This window comes from Nestor notabilis, unplaced genomic scaffold, assembly GCF_000696875.1.
Source record: "Nestor notabilis isolate BGI_N333 unplaced genomic scaffold, ASM69687v1 scaffold2884, whole genome shotgun sequence".
NCBI lineage: Eukaryota > Metazoa > Chordata > Aves > Psittaciformes > Psittacidae > Nestor > Nestor notabilis.
This window is the reverse complement of record NW_009925906.1, coordinates 100,261-121,633: the sequence shown is the minus strand read 5'-3', so window position 1 is coordinate 121,633 and position 21,373 is coordinate 100,261. Positions and strand designations below refer to the sequence as shown.

The 21,373-nt window shown below is 40.0% G+C and overlaps 1 protein-coding gene across 1 annotated transcript in view; it reads left to right on the top strand.

Annotated features, from left to right (window-relative positions):
- Positions 1-2,889: 2,889 nt before the first annotated feature.
- The window catches only part of LOC104404744 (thrombospondin type-1 domain-containing protein 7B-like), a gene marked incomplete at its 3' end in the record, with an annotated part of 115,295 nt that continues 96,811 nt past the window's right edge, over positions 2,890-21,373 (top strand). Inside the window, exons 1-3 of the mRNA XM_010013263.1 lie at positions 2,890-3,040; positions 10,126-10,921; positions 21,160-21,373. The exon at positions 21,160-21,373 is cut by the window's right edge and continues 16 nt beyond it. Coding sequence (XP_010011565.1) covers positions 2,890-3,040; positions 10,126-10,921; positions 21,160-21,373 — 1,161 coding nt within the window. The remainder of the gene's footprint in view (positions 3,041-10,125; positions 10,922-21,159) is intronic.

Genomic DNA, 21,373 nt, shown 5'->3' with positions numbered 1-21,373 from the left:
GGATGCGGTTTTATTCATTGTGAAAATGTATGTAAAGGTGCATGACTATGAGTATTTCAGTGATAGCTGAAGACTATTCAGAAATATGTAACCACTAAAAATGCAGAATAACTTGAGCAAAAGATATGCCAAAAAAGTAGTGGAGATCTACCAGCATTGTACAGCTGACCTCCACTGTGCGGAAGCTGACCTCTGGGTGTGGTTTGAGGTTTGAACACTTCCATCTTTAAATTATTGAACTGACATTCTATTTTCAGTTTTCTTTATTTCAGCAGTGGAGATATCAAAAAAAAACCCCAAACCAAACAAAAAAAACCCCAAACCCTGCCCTCTCTCCTGAACATGCTTGGTCCTGCCCTGGGACCATGGCTTACCACTCTGTCTGCTGCAGGACTTGCAACGCCAGGGCTTGTGTTAATGTAGTGGCACAGATTTATGGTTAAGACTAGGGTAAACTTTTCTCTGTTTATCCTTAAAGCATTACTGAGTTTTGCTCCAAGGACTCTAACTCAGCTGGAAAAGGAAAACCTAAATTAAAAATTAAAATGAGTAGGAAATTGCTCTAATGTTCTAGGTTTTGTTGCTGTCATTTGGGAGGTAGGTTTGCAGAGAAGTGCTGCAGCAGAGGAGCTTTCTTTTGGTGCTGTGTAGTTGAATGCCATGTCCTGCTCTCCAGCAACTAAATATGTCTAATGTGCTAGTTTGGAAAAAAAATTAAAAAAATCAAAAGCATGACAGGATAATCCAACATTTTCATAAGATCTGTGGATCTAAGTCTGGCCTGATACACAGATCTTAGTCTGACAGTATCTTACTTTCACTTAGCTGCATGTGTAGTTGTTCGGAACAACGGCTGGCAAAATCTGCCTCCAGATGGGACGGAGTTTTTTCTTTCTTCATACGGCTATCTAGATATGCTATGCTTACTTATATTTTGTAATTCTTGTTGCAAGATTACCAAGATTTTTCTAGTCTTAGCACCCACACGTCTGAACAAGGTAATGTGATCGTGTTCTCTGCAAACTCAATTATTTTAGTTACTCTGTTCTTACGGACCATGCAGTCAAGAAGTTGAATTTATGGTGTGATGGGAGATTATCTCAATTTGGCAAATAATGTCATTGCCTTCCTTTTACATTAATTTCCCCACCCCCTCCAAATAAAATTTAGTTGTTTAGGTTTTTCTGTAGTTGGTAGTTTTTTTGTTTGGTTGTTCGGTTTGGGTTGGTTTTTTTTTTTTCATGTTCAGGGTTTGTTTTTGTGTGTGTGTGTGTGTGTGTGTTGTTGTTCAGTTGTTTGTTTGCTTACAGTGTGTCTGTCCTTCTCTGAAGTGAAAACCACTTGCATCTTAAAGCCCTTCATCCTGATTTACACTATCTGTAAACTTAAGCTCTTTGACCCTCTTAGATTGATGAGACACTGCTCAACCATCAGCCATTGCTCCTGTCAGCAAGCCTGTGCTCACAGTGTCTGTGAGACGAGCAGATTGATTTACTGCTGGAGAACACTTACCATTCCAAATTTTGGCATAGCTGTTTGTATTGTTTATTCCTGCACAGCTATTTCTAACTATTGCAGTGAATTTTGCTTTTCCTAAATAGTTTCGCTTTAGAATTTGGAGCATTTAAGAAGCGTATCTAGAGTAAATTGTAATTTAATTATAAATAATTACAGGTGGATAATTAAATGTGGACTGTAAACAAAAAAAAAAAAGAAAATGCCCAGTAAAAGCAGTTTGTATCTTTCTGCAATAACCTCTGTCCAGTTTCTACAAAATTGATGTGCACATATTTAAAAATAGTACTTTTCACATGAATTAATTATGCTATCTGTTGGAGGGAGTTGTTATCATCGGTGTTCTCCATCTACGCAGAAATACTAATTAGTAGCATTGTGGGCACCATGGGAAATCCTGGCCATTGTATAGCTCTTCTATAAAGCTTATTATGAATAACGACTGTCTGGCCCATATGGTTGAGAAGGTATTTCTGTATAAATACATGGCATCTATGTTTTACCATCTACCTTTTCTGTTCTAAGAGCTTTGGGCAGCCCTATTTCTGCTCTGGAGCACAGGAAGTACCTACAGGCAGAAGGGCTGCCCCAGCTGGGACTCATCAGAGAGAATATCACAGGGTAAGGAATTTGTAGGTATATGCACATCAGCTCTGCAGGAAACTGAGGGAGAGTTAATGCAATTCCACCATTTAACCCCAGCCAAACTTGGTAGCACCTTAGTGTGCAATGACTTTGATTCATTTACCATGGCATATTGACCGCTGTAATATCCGAAAAATTATGTTGGCTTCTGTGCTGTAGTGGCTTATAAAATAGGTAGGTTTGGAATAGCGTGAAGGTGAGCAGAAAAAATGTAGTTCTCCCTTAAAATTATGTCTGGAGAGGGATGTACACATTTTTGTGATTATGTGCATGTGAAGTAAATTCTGATACTTCAGAAAGGTTTTGCAGGTGTGCAGATTGCTGTATTATTTCACAACTTTTTCTGTGAAACAGTTTTTTTTTGTGAAAAAAACATTAAATTTTTAAAGTTTTGAAAAACAGAACGTTGCTATTATTTCACTGAATAAATATAATTTAAGCTTCATGGAAGAGTAACAAAATTAGAAACCGCAGTTGTCACAACTCAGCAGCGTCTTTGCTGTTTGGCAGGTAAGGAATTATTGCAGAACTGATAGAAGAATTCTCTTTTTGTGTCTTGGAGTTTGAATACCAAGCAGGTGTTGAATTGCTGCAAGTGCTTCCCCCAAGCTGTCCCACTAAGGCCCTATCTAAGAGCATCAAACCTTTGACAGAGATTTTCCTGGTGTGGTTCCTTTAGGTGTCTATTAGTGGTGATCTTGATGTTGTATGGCAGGATTCGTTGCCAAGATGTGGATGGGGCGGTCTCTTCCAGAGCTGGGTGTATCACCTTTGCAGTCCTCCTACCCTTTGCTGGACTACCAGCAAGAAGGTGGACCTACAGTCCAGGCTTTGGATGCTGGAAAAATGACTCGAAGTGACTGTCTATGCTTGCAGGGTGGTGAGAGGAAGCCAATGCATGGGAAAAGCAGAAAAACCTTTTTGCAAAGCTTTCTGGTGTTAAACCAGCAATGTAAGGACCTGTGTAACTCTGGAGTGGGCCTTCTGAATCACCCTGCAGTTTCTACAGGCAAATATGAAATAATCCCATTCACAAATATACCAAGGTCCCTTCTGCTTCCCTGCAAATATCAGAGTAGATCTCCTTGACTTCTTACGTGGTTGTGCTTGAAGAGGTCTGAGCTTTCCTATGGGCTTGAGAGAAGATTTAAACATAACTAGAGAGGAGGTTGGGGATCAGAAGAAGGTATCATTGAGATATGTGTCCAGAAATGCCTGTCTATTTTCTCTGGTTCCCACTGGTAAGCCAGGTGGTTTGTGTTGCAGGAGATGCTGTGTAGCCAGTGTTTTATTGATTCTGGGTGTTTTTCACAGGCAAATAACAGTTTCCGTTGGGAAATACAAGTCCCAGAGTCAATGTGAAGTGGCTGAAGAAACATTTCTCAGCTGCTTTTTCTGTTAAGGTTACATTTACAAACACCTTATAAAGGCTATCCATGTTTTAAAAGGAATCAATTTTCATAGATGTTTGGAATTTTAAAAAGGCCAGAGTTTGATTATAAGTATCTATAATTCAGTACTGAGATGTTTTTAATCTCATCTGCAGTAAACTACTCATATTCTTAAGGTGCTGATAACATCTATTTATAGTTTTTGTTTTTATAATATACCTAGATTTATATACATTATGGCCTTATCTCCTAATCTCAGCTGCTATCATGAACCCTTAAAATGTGTCAGATGAGTATTACAGAAATGTATCAGAATATGTGTTTTTTGGTTTGTTGGGTTTTGTATTTTTTTTTTTTTTTTTTTTTTTAATTTTTATATTTCTTAACTGAGAGTTGAAAGAAAAGAGTATTTTTCCCTGGGCTGTCCCTGGGATGTGGGCACATGATTGAGTAGCTCAGCTAATGCTGTTTATATTAGTGCTTAATACTGAGAAGTCCTGCCTTCAAGTGCCAAGGGGTTAGTAAATCACTGAATTTTCATAAACAGCAGTGTTCATTACATTTTGTTGCAGAATGTCTTTCTTGCTGGAGTGTGTCTTGAGTGTTACTGCATGTGGATAATAAGGGAAAAAGCTGAAATGTAAAATTGGAACAAAATGCTGCATGGCTGTAAGTCACTAAACTTCACTTTTATTCAGATCTAAAATAAGATTAATAACTAAGCTGCTGAATTACTCATTTTTGTAGGTTATGAAAGTTTAAAAATGTGCTGCAAGTATTTAAAATTAATCCCAGGAATCAGAGGAATTTTATATGCCCTGTGTGACACATTACAAATGGTACAATAGCCTTTTATTTTGTACAGCATCTTTCATATAGTTTATAGTAGAAGGAGTTTTACTGAATTGCTCTTAGTAATAAATAGCAAAATAATTGAGACAGTTAAGTACTGACAAGGAAGAAAAGCTGCATTTTGGCTGAGGTGTGGCAGTAGATACAGGGCAAGCATAAAGGGGGGCTTTTCCAGGAAGCAGGGGAGTAGGCAGTTATGCTAACTACAGCTATACTAATATTACTTTGTAATATAGAATATGTAGAAGTATCAGATTTGGTGTCCTAGACTTTCTAAGGAGCTCGTCCACAAGATGTTAGTCTGTTTAGTCTGCAAGAAAAGATGTGACTGGACTGACTACGCTGACGTGGACAGAGCATGGTATGCAAATTATACAATTTTCATCAGCATAGTAAGAACTTTATCTGAATAATTAGAAATATTTTTCTTGTTATAATGTAGAGTAGCTTTGCATCTTACTGGAAAAAAAAAGTGGTGAGAAAATAAGTAGTAGCTCATATAATATTTAAATTTGGTTCATAATCAATAAGTGCATGTCCAATTCTCATAAAAAGACATAATTCTTGTAAAATTACATAAATCTCATGAAAACTTTCATAAAATAACCAATTCTGATGAAAGTAATTCAATGGAACTTATTTTTTGTCAGTGTTACTAATAGTTAATATTAGTTGGTTGTAATGGTGTTAGGAATGGAACTTGTTTTGTCTGAGTCAGTTGTTATATGTTCTCAGAAATTACAGAATGAGTTGGAGCTTTCTATTTCATATAAACATGCTGTGGTGGAAGGATGCTGGAATGGCATCCAAAGTGGTTATATGACTTTTCAAGCAGAAGTATTCAATTAAAGTGCTCACTGCAGTGATCTTCTGGAGTTACAGTCATGTCTGGTGGAATTATTCCTCAGCCAGGCATTGAGGAAGTTGTTCATCTTTGTTATATTTGGGGATCTTTGTCTAAGAATTAGGAGATTCTGTTTAAAAACAAATTGTTAAGGTCTAGAACCATTCCTCTTAAATTTTACGCTTAAACTGAAAGACAAAGTGAAAAAGTGTTGAGGAGGACTGTTCCAGTGATTGTCCATTAATTTTTTTCTCAGCATTTCTTCTCTGTTTTATGTATCAGATGTGACTTGGAGCACAACCAATTGCTGATCTTGTCCTTGGTTTGCAAATTAGTACATAGCTACAGGGACAGAATAATTGTGGAAGATGCGTATTGTTGAATGAATTCTCAGATGGTGAAATGGTTGCAATTAAGCTAAATGTCACATTAAACAGAGCATAATTATTGTAGCAAACCTTATTAAGCAATAACATACTTATTAAGCAGCTCTTACTAGGATTCCTGTTCTAGGTTCGATGTTTAGTGGTGTTTCTTTTTGTCTGTAATACGTAATTATTATCTGAAAAGCCTGCTTGCCTTCTGCTTGTGACACCTGTGTGTCAAAGAGCAGATGTCACTGTATTCTTTGAGACATAATTATTGCATAGCTGTAGGTATGTCTCACAGGCAGGAAAAGCAAATCAGTGCACATTACATCAAATAAACTACAATTGCTGTGTTACTGCATGCTTTAATGGGATTAGAGAAGCTGTATGGGTTGATAGTAGAGTACTCTTTCTGGCTGATAAAAGATGACAAATGGAACAATGTGTAGCTTTTCTTTATTATTTTATCTTGATTAATTAATCCATTTCATGGTATTATCACTTGTAGTGTTATAGGTGTCTTTAAGAGACAGTAGGATGTCTTTGTTTACCGTTTTCCTTAAACAAAGAAATCCCACTGTCTCCTACAATTTTTATATAAGTCAATTTTTGGAAATAGTGATTTGCTTGAATTTCTCTTTGTCTTGGTTGACTAACAGATTTATTTGTGCTGTTGCATGTTCCTTGGTATTTTGCAGATCTCCATGCTATCTTTTAGTGAAGAACTTTTTTGGCATCCTCATGGACAAAGCCTTACTTTCAGTTGTTCTTTCATAGAATAATCCGGATTGGAAAGGACCATGGGAGGTCATCTGGTTGAACCTCCTGCTCAGAGCAGATTCAACATTGAATTCACACCAGATTGCTCAGGGCTTTGTTCAGTTGGATCTTGCAAACCTCCAAGGATGAGATTCTGCTGACCATTGGGGCAGCCTGTTCCTAGGGTAATCCTCATAGTGATGAGGTTTTTCATTTCACTCCAGCTGGGACCTCCCTAATTTCAACATGCATTCACGGTCTCTCCTCCCACCTGTGTCCTGCTGTGATGAGATCAAACATCCATCCAGTATCAGATTAGGTTACAATAGTTAGGAGACAGACAATATCAGTCCTTCATCTTTGTATACTTTCGGTAGACAGACCACCGTGTAATGATATTTAATTTTGATCACTCTTTAGTTACCAGTGGCCTCTCATTTTAGATTGGGAGTTTGTAAAGCATCTCTCTGAATTTTGGGCTTGTGATGCCTTAATTTCAGTGGGTTTTTAATAAAACATAGTTAATATTATTTTTAAGATTATGCCAAGATGCTTCTTTTAATTGACTCAGATTTATTTCAAGGAATGTGGAAATTTAACATGACTCTTCTAAAAATAATTGAATTCTAATTACAAAGCAGACTATCGAATAGAAAGTATTTACATCCTTCTCCTCATTTAAGCGACTGAACAGGATATTTAACCAAGCAGGGAAACATTGTGGATAAGTTTACTGCTGCATCCTGAAGAGATCATCAGGAGTGAAAATGTCTATAGTAATGGGTTTTGCATCTGATTCTTAACCTTATTTTTCATGCTTACTTTTTTGGTATGCCAAAAGCATAGGTTTTTAGCACATTTGCCAGAGAATAATTGCAAATTGTGATGTGTATAACGATAGTGTAATTACTTATGAGTCCTTGCTTACTTCTTTTCTCTTGGTAATTTTTCATTCTAAATTCATATCTGACATTATGTAATGGCCACATCTTGCTTCTGGCTTCTGCTGTGTCTCTCTCTATCCTGTTAATGTAAGGATTGGTAAATCTCCAGCTAGTACATGGAGTAGTTCATGAGCAACACCCAGAAATGCATTAAAAATATGGACGTAACGAGTTCTGTAGAGTAGTGAAAGAGGGATGGTAGGTTTGGTGAGTATAATTTGTCCAGTCCTTTGCTAAAACTGACTTTTATTACTCCATGGGGGAGTTTACTGCTGTCTGCCATCCTAAGTAGTAGATACTTAATTGGTGTAATGTGTTTCAAGGTCCTGTTGATGAGTAAAATACTGTTATACAAAATGCTGAAGCAAAGCAATATCATTCTTGAATTTTTGCTTTAAAAACAAACTGGTGAAACCCAGACTTCTCCGGTACTGAAACTTCCACACATCAAACAATTAAACTGCCTTTGCTGATGACAAATAAATGCCAAAATAAGCAAATGGTACAATAATGTCACAATGCATAGTCTTTGTGGTATTTTCTTTCCTCTGTTAATACAAAGCCACCTAGTACTTGAGGTTTGATTTTTGGCTATTATTTTTACTAAGATGACAGTGCATACATAATCCAATGTCTGGTTTTGAATCTTGCTGGCATTTGTATGAGAAGATGAAAGGGAAGTGAAGTATCAAGGCTGAATGTTTAAATTGTCAATGGACCTCTTCGTGTAACTGAATTTCAGAAGCATATATAAAGATTCATTTTTTTGAATATTCAGTTTTTAAGCACCATGGATTCTGTTGAAAGCCTGTCGTTAGTGTAGTGCAGCTTGTAGAGCACGTTATAGTTTGATGCAACCTTTTTCCATTCAAGATACGTGACATGGCTGAGTTGTTACCTCGGACTGATATATTTTGGTGTGAAACATAGTCATAAAAGGAACAATGGTTTTTCACATAGCCTGAAGGATTCAACAAAAACTGGAGCTGTCTAAATCCTGACAACTCTGAAAACCCCCCTTGCCTTCTGCATGTCCGCCATGTAGAAGGTGCTAGTCTGAGGGCAGAGTTGCAGTCCTGGCCTTGAGGATGAGGGGGGGAGGAACGCCCACAGAAGGGACATGGCAAGAAGAGGAAAAGCTTGGCTATATCCAATTCCTATTTACTTTCCTCCTTTATTAACAATGAAAAGGAAACAGGATTTCTTTTTCTTTTTTCTTTTTTTTTTTCTATTTCTTTTTCCTTTTCCGTTTCTTTTTCTTTCTCTTTCTCTTTTTCTTTTTCTTTTTTCTTTCTCTTTCTCTTTCTCTTTCTCTTTCTCTTTCTCTTTCTCTTTTCTTTTTCTATTTCCTTTTCGTTTTCTTACACTTTATCAGGCCCCTGGCTCTGGAGGATTAGCTCCTCTATTCATGAAGAAAGAACAATGGGATTACCAACAAAACCACCATCGGGTGAAGGAAATAGCTGATGTTATAATTGCAGCCATTATAGGACTATTTTTGGGTTTTATGTGTGTGTTTGGTTTTGTAGTGTAAGCGTGTAAGTGTTTGGTAGTTTTAGAATCAATTTTAAATACCTTGACTGGAGTAACTTTTCTTAATATAAATTGACCTGCTTATTGAAAGTTCTTTTTCTGCCTTGAAAAAATGCAAAAGATATGGTAGTTGCAGTGTATTTTCAAGCAAGAATTATGTATGCAGTGTTTGTACTGAGCAAAATTGCTCTGTTATGAGGTATTGGAAAGTTTTTAAACTCAGGAATGAGATGGGACCCTCTTGAGACATGATCATCAGAATCCCTTTAATATGTTAAAGTTTGGCCAGAGTGCTTTTCTGTATCTTTTCTCTTCAGTTTGCAAGTGATTTTGTACTTTATAGCCATCAGATTATTTTTTGACTTGGTGGATTTTTGTGGAATAATACTGTCACAGAAACATCTTTCTGTTTAGCCATGTCTGACTACATTCAATTGCAAATCCTCAAATAAGATTTATGTGATTACATATGTTAATGTGCTCTGCAACTAAAAATGACATCACTTTGTTCAATTTTGGTTTAATTTCTCTTCCCAAATGACAAGCTTCACCACCTCATACGTAGTGCCATGTGCTGGAAATGGAAATGTCTTGCTCTATGTACATCTCAGGCTAAATCAGAAGTTGATGCACGAGAGGTGCCTTTTCTGCTGTTGAGACTCTGCTCTCAGAGCAGCACCCTGTGGCACCTATTCTGCAGTACCTATACTGTCATACCTAGTCAGTTCCTCTATTTTGAACCCCTATTAAGTATGCTTTTATTTTCATAGTATTTATCCTCACTGTTTTATCCTTGCAGATGATGATTCAGCTGCTTCCCAGTGCAGTTTATTCCGTTGACTAATTGCTCTATTAAGACTATTTTCCTCTTATCTAACTTGACTTTCTTTTCCTATTAGATTATTGTGCCTTTATGATCATTTTATATTCATTTGTACAAGTGAAATTAAGTATTCATGTTTCCTCAGGACTTGGGATGCATTTTAATGCTACAGAAGTATGCCTGGCCTGCCTTTAATTTGAGGTGATGTGGGGTATTTTTTTTGTTCTTTCTTCCCTGCAAGTTTCTCTGAGTGGTGTAGTGATTTTACTACACTGGGAAGAGAAATGACTTGTAGCTTTTAGGAAGCATTTAACCAATTTTAGGCACCAGCTGGTAGTTATTTACTTTTTAATGTGTGGCAGGGTGTGGTTTGGATGCTACTGGGTATCCATCAAGACAGGTCTGTGGCAGGAGTATTGCATGGCATTTCTCAACACCTCCTCCTTTGCAGGTCACTGGGGCCGGTGTGTGGGTGACTGTGGCTCGGGGGGCATTCGGAGTCGGGCCGTCTGGTGCACCCACGTGGAGGGCTGGACAACATACCACGCAAACTGCGACCAGAAGGACAAGCCTGAAAGCCAGAGGAGGTGCTTTAAAATCTGTGACTGGCACCTGGAGCTGTTTGAGTGGGAGGTTTCGGCATGGGACAGGTGTGGGCTCATCTCCTTTGCTGGCGGTGAGCTGGGAGCTGGGGCTTGTGTCACCGCGCAGCACGGGCTGCAGCACCGGAGTGTCCACTGCCTCCAGAAGCTGAACAGAACCATTGTTGCTAATGAAATATGTGAGTATTTCACACCGCAGCCCCCTGCTGAGCAAGCCTGCCTGGTGCCCTGCCCACGGGACTGTGTTGTGTCCGAGTTCTCTGGCTGGTCTGAGTGTGGCACAGGCTGCGGCAAGAGCTTGCAGCACCGGACACGGGCGGTCATCGCTCCTCCTCTCTACGGGGGTGCCCCGTGCCCAAATCTGACTGAATCCAGAGCCTGCAGCACTCCTGCCTGTCCTCTCGGGGAGGAGGAGCACACCTACAGCCTCCGAGTGGGACCTTGGGGTGAATGCCAGCTGCCCCATCCTAAAGACATCGACCTGGCAGGGAGGACTATGCCGGATTTGGGTTCAGACTCTGGGGAGCCAAGCACATCTGGACTTCAAGTCTATAAACCCCACCACCGTCCCAGGGAGGTGGAGATTGGTTTCCAAACCAGGCAGGTCAGGTGTGTAAGGAGCGATGGAAAAAACGCAGCGCTGAGGTAAGGGTGCTTTGTCTTCTATTCATTTGATGGAGGGTTTGCTCTGCATGGCAGCACCACAGCAAACATGCTCCCGTTCTTCAGTTTTTAATGCGAATTTTTATGTGCTTTCTTTATGGTCTTTTTGTTTGTTTGTTTGTTAATTTAGTTCTCGTAAAGCTAGCATATGCTGAATATTCAGCATTCTTCGACGATTTAATTCATTTTATGTTTTTAATAATTCTCTTCTGTTTTTCTTTTGTTGTTTTGAAGGAACATTGAGAAAATGGAAATAAATATCACTTTGTACTGTTGCTGGGCCCTGACTGTGGGAAAGGGAGGCTTTCTTCTCAGTCCTGTACTGCATATATTTGTCAGAAGAGGCTAAAATTGCACCAGATTAAACTCCTTCATTCTTACAAATCACCACTGGATAAAATAAGTCTGAAAAGTTTGGCCTTGAGAGTTTACTAAAACATATTTCTTGGAAAGATAGATCAGTGAGCAAACCTGTGATTGTCTCCTGCTTAATGAGCCTTCATGTCTGGGTGTAACCGTTAGATGCTGACACAAGATAGGTGACTTGCATTTCTGCCTTTGGTAGTGGTTGTTGATTTGTGTCCCTGTGTGTTCTTTCTAATAATTTCTCTTAGTAGGTTGCTTTGCTGTAATTCAGATATGAAAGTTACAGTAATGTGCAGCAAATAATCACAGAATCATTAGGGTTGGAAGGGACCTCTAGAGATCATACCCCACTGCAAGGCAGGACCTAGAGCAGGTTACAAAGGGACATGTCCAGAGAGAGAGACTCCTCAACCTCCCTGAGCAACCCGTTCCAGTGTTCTGCCACCCTCAGTGTAAAGAACTTCCTCATGTTGAGGTGAAATGTCTTGTGTTTTAGTTTATAGCCATTGCTCCTCATCCTGTTGCTGGGCACCACTGAAAATCACATTTAAATTTAAGCTACCTAAGCTTTGCCGTTTGACCTAAGCTTGGATTTCATAGAATCATAGAGTGGTTTGGGTTGGAAGGTACCTTAAAGATCATCTAGTTCCAACTCCCCAGTCTTCTGCTACACCAGGTTGCTCAAAGCCTTGTCCAACCTGGCTTTGAACACTTCCAGGGATGGAGCACCCACAGTTTGTCAAGGCAACCTGTTCCAGTGCCTCACCACCCGCACGGTGAAGAACTTCTTCCTTATATCTAATCTACATCCTTCTTATGTTGGAGACCAAAGAGCAGTACTCCAGGTGGAGTCTCCTGAGAGCAGAGGGGGAGAATTACCTCCGCTGACCTTCTTTTGATGCAGTCCAGGACATGGGTGGCTTTCTGGGCTGTGAGCACACATTGCTGGGTTATGTTGACCTTCCCATCAACCAATACCCCCTTAGGGCTGCTCTCAATCCATTCCCCGACCAGCCTGTATTTGTGCTTGAGATTGCCCCGACCCATGTGCAGGGTCTTGCAGTTGGCCTTGTTGAACCATGTTTGCATTAGCCCATCTCTCCAGCCTGTCAAGGTGCCTCTGGATGGCATCCCTGCCCTACAGTGTGTCAACTGCACCACACAGCTTGGTGTCATTGGCAAACTTGCTGAGGGTACACTAAATCCCACTATCCATGTCGCTGACAAAGATGTTAAACAGCATCAGTCCCAGTACTGACCTCTGAGGGACAACACTTGTCACTGGTCTCCACCTGAATATCAAGCTGTTGACCACAACTCTTGGAGTCCAATCATCCAGCCAATTCCTTATCCACAGAGTGGTCTATCCATCACATTCACGTCTCTCCAGTTTAGAGACAAAGATGTCTTGTGGGACAGTATCAGATGCTTTGCACAAGCCCAGGTACGTGACGTCAGTCATTCTTCCCTTATCCACCAATGCTGTAACCCCATGGAGGTGGATGCATCTCATCAGGTCCCATGTACTTGTGCACCTTCAGGTTCCTGGGCAGGTGCCAGGAGCTATACATGACTGAGAAACTGAGTTCTGACAAAGTCAAGATTTCTGGAGAACTCTCTGTGTTCTGTTTTTCAAGGGTATTAGAAGTTCTTGAAAAATCCTGCTCCTGAATTTTGCAGAAATCAATCTGTTCCTCGGTAATCCATAGCTCCTAGCACCTGCACAAGTTCAAATGACAGAGAAAAGGGGTTATTTTACATCCAATTCTCTACCCCTGTTAATGCCTGCAGTGGTTTTGCACACATACTGAGGTGAAAATATACATTCTAGCCTTTTTCTTACCCCCTTCTATTACACCTGTGATAAACTGCAGATTTTTTCTTACTGGTTGGAAGAAAGTCAAGCTTTGTGAACTGTTCCAGCAGTTTCTAACATCTTGACTGTATTACTTGTCTCTAAATATATGCTGATTCTAAATATACAGATTTTATGCTCATGTAGCTGCTTGACTTTAATGGAGTCACTTGTGATTTATGTCACCATGCAACCAGCAGCAGGTTTATGTCTGCTAACACTTGTTAGCTGTTCTTCTGCTGCTTGTATCTCATTCCTTATTGGAGGCTCTGGGAAGGAGTTTCTGATTTTGTTAAAATTTCCCTTGCTCTGCCCTCACACACTCACTGCTATATTTCTGTAAGAATATGGAATGGAAGACACTGTATGTTTCTATAGATGTTTTCTTTTTGTTGTGTTCCTGTGTGAGTTATTTGCTGAATTTCTGGATGACAGTGCAGAAGGTCTCAGGAGCTTTAGTTTTAGTGACTCTACTGCTAATCGAGTTGTCTTCCCTGGTCCTTTCTGTTTTTTTTTTTCTTGCTGGTCCAGTCCCCTTTTTGGGAGTACAGGTATTGTTACAGGTCCGTTAGCAGCCTCCTGGCAGACTTTTCATGCTGAGGATGTTTCTCAGATCTGCTGCAGAGAGAGCTGAGTCTGACCCATCCCTTACTCCAAATACAAGAGGAAAGCACATCGATTGAGTAGAGTGCAATTGGTCACGTCATGTTATAGTGTCGAGACAGTCACACACTTCTCCTTTCTCCTTTTGGATGTAAAATGCAAACCTGAAAATCCAGCATAAAATCCAGTCTGTGTTTAATTCCAGGACTGGAGTGTCACTGATACCAAGTGTGCCTGATAATGACTGCCTTTAAGCCTTAAGGTAATGACCTCCTTGTTTTGTTGTGCAATGTATTTGCTGCCATTTTTCTGAAGAATGGACCCAATCTTGCAGATGTTGCTTTACGTGAGCGATGATATTTTGGCTACTGATAAAGAAGAGTAAATGTATTTGCATAACCCTGTAGAGGGGTTTGGCAGGCAGCCAAGTGTCTGCTGTAAAACGGGAAAGAAAAACCTTGTTTGTGCTTTTTCATTTTCTTGGCTGAGGTTTCATATTTCAACTAACACCATCGAGTAAGTCCCAATGAAAGATATAAACTCAATATCTGGAAAAATGGCGCAAGGGAGAGGAATATCCTAAGATGTGCTTTAACAGCAGGCTCTGAGCTGCTGGTCTGCCAGGGCTTTGCCATCACCCCACCTCCTCCCACTGCCTGATTCTTGAAGGAAAGTGGTAGATACTGGGAGTGGTCAGCTAACCAGCCCCTGAGTGATCCAAGCCATGTGAGGACAGGAACCATCTGCTCATCTTGCCTCCTAATTTATTATGCAATGGCAAAGATGCCTAATTAATTATCAAGGATGTTTAGTTTGCTGGTGTCTAATCTCAGGGTTGTGGAGCAGCCAGCAAGGATGGCAAATAGCAGTAGCAGTCACCGTGCTCACTAGTGGGAGAGGGTACCTGATACGCTCCTCACCATGACAGACAATACTTTGCCAAAAATTGGATTTTGGTGGGCTTGGGTGCAGACTGGTTTTTAAAGACTAAAAGATTGAACATGTTCATTTCTTACAGATGTCAGATTGCTGGCAGGACATTCATTTTGGCCTCTTTGCTAACAAGTTTGCGATTGATGGGAATGGCAGGTGGGGTGTCCTTTCTCTTCTGAAATAGGTGGCGGTGGTGGGAAACATGCCTGATACTTGTTTTCAGTTTTTCACTGATGCTTAAGTTATGCCATCAAACCCTGCAAAAAGGATTCTTTGGTTTTACACTGAACCCTCAGGTAGAAGGCAAAGAATCCTTTGCATTGTAAGGAAAATATTTTTTGCATTTAAATAAGTGGTCTTACAAAGATCTCTGTGTCTGTACCAACCTTACCAGTGAAAGCAAAAGTCCTAGGAATTTTAAAGGTAAAAACTAAACAGGAATACTCGGAGAGGAGCACAAGCATGTGGAAGATTGGGTATGCTGTATCAGGGAAACAGAGCTGGGGAGTGTATTTGATGAAATATTTTTTCAGTTTAGAGGTTCAACATTTGTCAAATGGAAGAAAAAGGGAAAAGAGGAAGAGGAAAGGGAAGGACAGACTTTTTTGAAAACACTTGAAGACAACTGAACAGCAGAACATCAACAGACCTTGAGACAGGTTCATTTCTGCTCCCAAAAAAATTTGGTGTAGAAACTTTGTGAAAATAAAAGGAGTAACATCAAAATAGAATGATTTTATGGATCTGATTTGAAGCTTTTAAAGACTGTTTTAAAATTTCATATAGAATTCTGATTTTGTTCTATTTAAGAAAAAAGTTTATTTTGCATTAAATCTCATATCCAGTAACAAATTCAAGCATGAGCACTTCAATATATTTAAAAATAATAATAAAAAAACCCTCTGAAAAAGTTGCAAGAAATGAATGTGCTAGAACTTCTGCTCTTTTTGCTCTTCTGTCTTGCCACAGTTGTATGAAGCTTCTGCATCGTGGGACAAAGTTGTTTACGTTAGATACTAAATTGTAATTTAGGGAAATGAGTGTCCATAGCTAGACCTTGAAATCCTAAATAAATTTAACCCGATTTTCTAACCTGATGTGTATGCTTACTAAGCATACTGAGAAGTTAGTCAGGAGCAAACAGGTTTAGGGTTTTATTATTATTATTATATGGATTAGGAGTCTTTTTAGGTATGTGTTTCTTAAACTCTACATTCTATGTATAAGATGACAGCAGTTATGTAATGCAGTTAGATTTGGGTTTGTTTACTTTTGCCTTTGTAAGTGGAAAATTTAGGTCAAACTCACTCGAGGAATAACCTCTCTGACAAAGCTGAGGTAGAGCAGCATTCAGCTCTTTTGTTTGCCTCTATAATTTGAATTTCCATTACCCATTTCCTAGTGGATTGTGCTTAACCACTGTGCTGTTGTATGTCTACAGGAAAAAATTATTTGCAGTTTCTGGTGCTGACATTTTTCTATTTTCTGAATGAATACAAAATTTGCATTCCAGAGGTGGAAACACTGTGCTGTAATATGCTATTTGATGGTTATGAGTCTGATCTGGAAGAGGAGATGTGTGTTCACATTTCTCCCAACAATGTAGGAATCAAGCCCCAGTGCTCAGGCTTGCAGATAAATTCGTGAGCTATTGGATAAGGAGATTTTATCTTCTGATGTTTTTTTAAAGTTCAGTTTCTCGTTTCCTTTGCTTTTATTAAAATAACCTGAAACAAAGGAACACTGACTGCTTTTAAAATTTCAATAAGTAAGATTTTAGGACGTGTCCAATAATAATTGGGCTTTTTTCTTCTGTTTACAAATTGTGCTAAAAGCCATCTGCTTCTGTAGCCTTAAGATTTCAGTGTCTACCTCAGTAGTGCAAATGTAAGTCAGCATTTATTTTTAGTTGAAATAGAGAATTTGGTGTGCTAAGTTGTGGAGACACCAAAATTTAGACATCTTAGATACCAAAGCCCTGTGTTTGTTTGGATTATAGGTCTCCCAGCTCCCTTTTCCTTTGTCAGTTGTATGGCAGGCCAGTATCCCTCATCTTCTGTACCACGCTGGTGCAGAAGGGGCCGGTGTTTCTTCTGCCAAAGAAGCCTCCACTGCATAATTACCAGAAATAGCCTTAGCAGCCCTTGAGGACCCTAAAATACATTATGAATCCTTGAAAGTGTGCCTGTTAACACTGATTGCCAGAAGGGAAAAATTGTTTTGATGCTGCTAGAAACCGGCAAGACTGCATCCATTATTAGAATCTAGTATTATTAGCCAAGTGCAAAAAGCAGGTAGTATTTGTTACGGCAGCATGTAAGGTTGGGTCATTAATGTGTGTGTGGTGTCCCTGCTCATGGCAGGGGGGTTGGAACTAGATGATCTTAAGGTCCTTTCCAACCCTAACTATTCTATGATTCTAGGATTAATTACAGAATAGGAGACGACTTTAGGAAAGGGGAAAAAATGTGTTGCTATTAGTGTAGCTTAGCTCACTTCAAGATTTTCTTGCTCTGCAGTGCATGGGTTTGAGCATGCGTTCCCCGGTGAGGCTTGGCACTACTCAGGTGCCTTCCCGAGCTGCCAGGGCAGAGTCTGGCTGCTGAAGCAGTACCCTGTCTTTGTGGTGCTACTTTCTGTACCAGCAGCATAGGTATGGTGATAGCTTCTTAAAGTGTCAAATTATTTAGGAGATGATCCTTTCAGTATATAAGGTTCAACAATAACCGCCTGTCTCTTCCTCTAATGTAAGGAAATGCATTCACCTTTAATTCTGAGTGCATTGATATGGTTGGGAAAGGAAACCAGGGGTAATTTTTGTCCTGTGCCCAACCTGGTTTAATGGTGCACTGCTGGTCAGTCTTCCTCCTTTTTCCTGCTGCTAGATGTGTTTCCACCTATTTCCTTGTGGTGGATGTCATGACTGTGTAGACTGTAAGGCATGCAGCATGGATGCACTGAGCTGTTGGAAGATTTACTATTTTTTGGTAAGTTGCTTTTTTGTCCAGAACAGAAGGGTGGTGTGGTTCAGTTTGAGGCTGCACAATTACTGTATCTCATGGTGGAGAGTGTGGCTGGAGATGGAGGAGCAGAGCAGTGCAGCTCTGTTGGCAGCAGCCTGGAGTTACAGAGTCACAGAGGATGTGGAGCTGCACAGTAGGAGTGCCGTGTGGGGCTGCTTTTTCTCTTCCTCTTCTTGCTTTTCAGCTTGTAGCTCCTGGACTATGTAAGTGTAAAAGAAGCATGAGTAGGCTTCCTTTGGTTTAATGTATTTTTCAAATATGTGGTTTATTCCCCTTCAGTACATGAGAAAGTAGGAGCGCTCTCTGCCACTTGAGCAAGCTGGGTTGTGAAACAGTTCCTGTAGTTTTACAGTATCAATCCAAGAGTGTAACATAGGAAAAAGTATCAATCACATAAGTACCCAACTATATCACAGTTTTAAGATTTGACTCCCAAGAAGATCTAACCTGATACATTAACACATGGGAAGTTAGTTTAAAAACAGGGCCTATGTAGTATTTTCTGTCCCCAAGACCTCTGTCCTCTCCCTGCCAGTTTGGGTACAGCTACAGCAGAGCAAAGACGCACCTGGTTTGCAGCCTCAGATCAGTGAGCATCTTGCATGTCTGGGCTTTATTTGTGTTAGATTGTCCTAAATATACCTGCAACATGAAAGACTGTGTCTGAATTTCATGCAAAAGCATGTTTTTACATTCGTTTTTGTGTTGTTCAGTGTCACAATTAATTTGACTTTGAGGCTCTGAATGAGTAGGTACAAGTTAATTAGATTTGCTTTCTGTTAGGCAGTTGCATGTAATTCTCCCTCAAAAACTTACTTGAGCAGAAGGTGGAAATTGCCAGCTCCGCATCTTGTTCACCTTTAGGTCAACAAAGTTATTTGTTTAGCCTTTTATAGTAGGAGTAGTGGAGGGATTTTCAGGGAAAGAAACAGCTATTCATTCTCTGAATGCTTCAAAGCGTTTTGCAAATAGCAAGGATGGTTGCTGTCTTTTGTGGAGAGAGTGTTGGCATAGGTTTGAATCCATTAGGAGAAATATTGTGGGTATTGTCTTGCTAAGAACTGAGGCTAGTGATGTTAATTTTAAAGAAGACCCCAAATCAGATTTTTAAAGGCTTTGTTTTGTTTGGTATTTCAGTAGAGATCAGGCAAGACTCAAGTGTCCTTTGCAGTGCTGAAACCCCAAAAATTAATTTGGGTTTTTATACTGGTTACTGACTGCAAAGTTCTGATCACTTTTTAAAATGTGGCATCAGTTACACTCCATGTTGTATTCTAGATAAACTGTAGTTTTCTAATACTGTAAGTTAGGACAATGATTTGTCTGTGCTACTATTTTATCTACTCAAAATGAGGAATTCTTGTTTCTTGTTGATGTTGTGGATGGCTCACCTGATAACTGATGAAAAAGTATTAAAAGGGAAGTAAAGTTACCATTCACGTGACTCCACCTAACCTAATGTTCCAAACAAGAGTCTAGATCTTTGGGTTAATAGATACAGATATAATGATTATTACCTTTCAGTGCTTGGTTCAATAGTATTGATGTCTTGTATTGGAGGCAGCTTCACAATCAGTTGCATTTGACATGTAATAGAGGAATGAGACAGCTTTTAGAGTTGTAAACAAGAATAATTTCATTTTGAGGGGGCTATATCACAGGCTGTTTCTGCTTTATGAAATTGTTAAAATTCAGTAAATTCATCCTCACAGCACCTGTGAGATTAATGAGTTTTATTCTGGTGAAGAAACTGAAACAAAAAGCTGTTTTTGTAATTTATTTTGAAGTATAAATTTAAGCCATTAAATCCTGTATTTTACTGGTTGTTGAGGGTCTGGTCAAACCTGATGAAGTATCCATGGGCATATTCATACCGACCTTTGTGAAACCCATTTCTGGACTTGAGGAGAAGCGAATGACTGTCCTTTATCTTCTCTGGTCCCCCTATGAGACTGCCCAGTAATCCTGAAATGATTGCCCCAGTCTATTTTCTTTAGAGAGAGTTCAGTTAGTCAAACTGTGCTGTAAGTAGTACCAAATGAGGTAATAGCTGGTTCCCTGGCAGCAGCTCTGGATTTCACACCTTTTTAGTGTACCTGTATTTGCTCCTTACAGTTGGCAAAAGCCTGACTGTGAGCAACTGGAGGCTGGAGAATACAAATTTAGAGAGAGTTCACACTGAGTTCATGTATGGTCTTAATTTCAGAGGCCAGTTTGCATCATCTGTATAAGACTAGGCAGAATTCAGAAAATCTTGGTTCCTTTTCCCTGCTGACTCCCTTTTTTTATGTTTCTTCTTTTTTTTTGCCTTGTCCTGTCCTTTGTGGTGGTTCAGTGGTATCTCTGCTTGTACATGCCTCAGTCCTCTTTTGGAATCTCCTTTCCTGCTCTGTTACGTCAACTATATCAGATTTTTGAGAGACAAGAGAGGGTTTTCTATGCTTTTGTGGTGAATGGTTGATCTCCAGCTGGGTTGAGGTAGAGCAGCAGCAGCCACGCTCTGCGGGGTCCTTACCAGCATGTGCTAGGTGGGAGAACCATCAGCTAGCTGAGACTGAAGTGGAGGAGCAACGAAGGATGGTGGCTTTAGTTTGGAGGTTTGTCTTCTCCCAGAAGTATTTCTTACATCTGCCATAATTTTCTATATTATGAAAAACTATTGTAACTTTAAAACTCTTAAAAAAATTATTCTGGGACTTTGTATCTTGATATCAAACCTCAACAGTTGGCAGCTCTTAAAATTCAGTTTTCCACTGTATTTGGCCTTATGTGGCATGTGTCTTGGTGTGTTACAGAACGAGTGAAAATCATGTCCTACTGTCAGCAGGAGTAATTGAGTCCCAAAATACAGCCAGAATACAAATTGCAGCATTCCTGGCTCTCTGGTGGTTTGTCAGGTTTGAAACCCCTCTGACCTGTTTGATAGCATTTGTTTGAGAACAGCCTCACAGAACCAATACCTTTCTTCTTAGTGTGTGACTAATTACTTTTTAAAAGGGCAGAGTTGCTCAGCAGGATGTGCTGACACCTAGATGGATGGATGGATGGACAGTGGACAGCTAGTCCTGTGTGCAGGATGATGGGAATGGTTATCAGTGGCAGTATTTCTCTTGGGCTTGGCTTTCATTTTCTGTCTCGGTTAAACTGAAATTCTAACTGCACAAGAGCAAATGTAATGCCTTTTGTATCTGTTTTAACTTGAAATAGATGAGGTATGTTACTTGCAAACTACTCCGCATGCAAGATTGCACCCAGAACTCCCTGAAAGTGTTCTGTGCACTGCACTGCAGCTTTCCTACTTGCATTGTATTGGTGTTGATGCAGGTTGTCTCATTTACCCCAAATGAGCATGGATTTCTCCTTTGGGAGTTTGGCTTGAAAAAAGAAATAAATTTATTAAGCAAGACCTCCTCAGCTGTTTTACTGTGTTCTTACTGTAGCCTCTGCCTGCAAGATCCTGTTCCTTTGACCTTCAAGTCCTGTGTCATTGCTAAAGACTGTGAAATGTCTGAGTGGTCTCCATGGAGTGCCTGCTCGCGGACCTGCGGCTGGGGAGATCTCGCCCCGGGCTTTCGGAGCCGGCACCGTGGCGTGCGGAGTGTGGCAGTGGGCGCCGGGAAGCAGTGTCTGGAGCTGGAAGAGAGGGAAGCATGC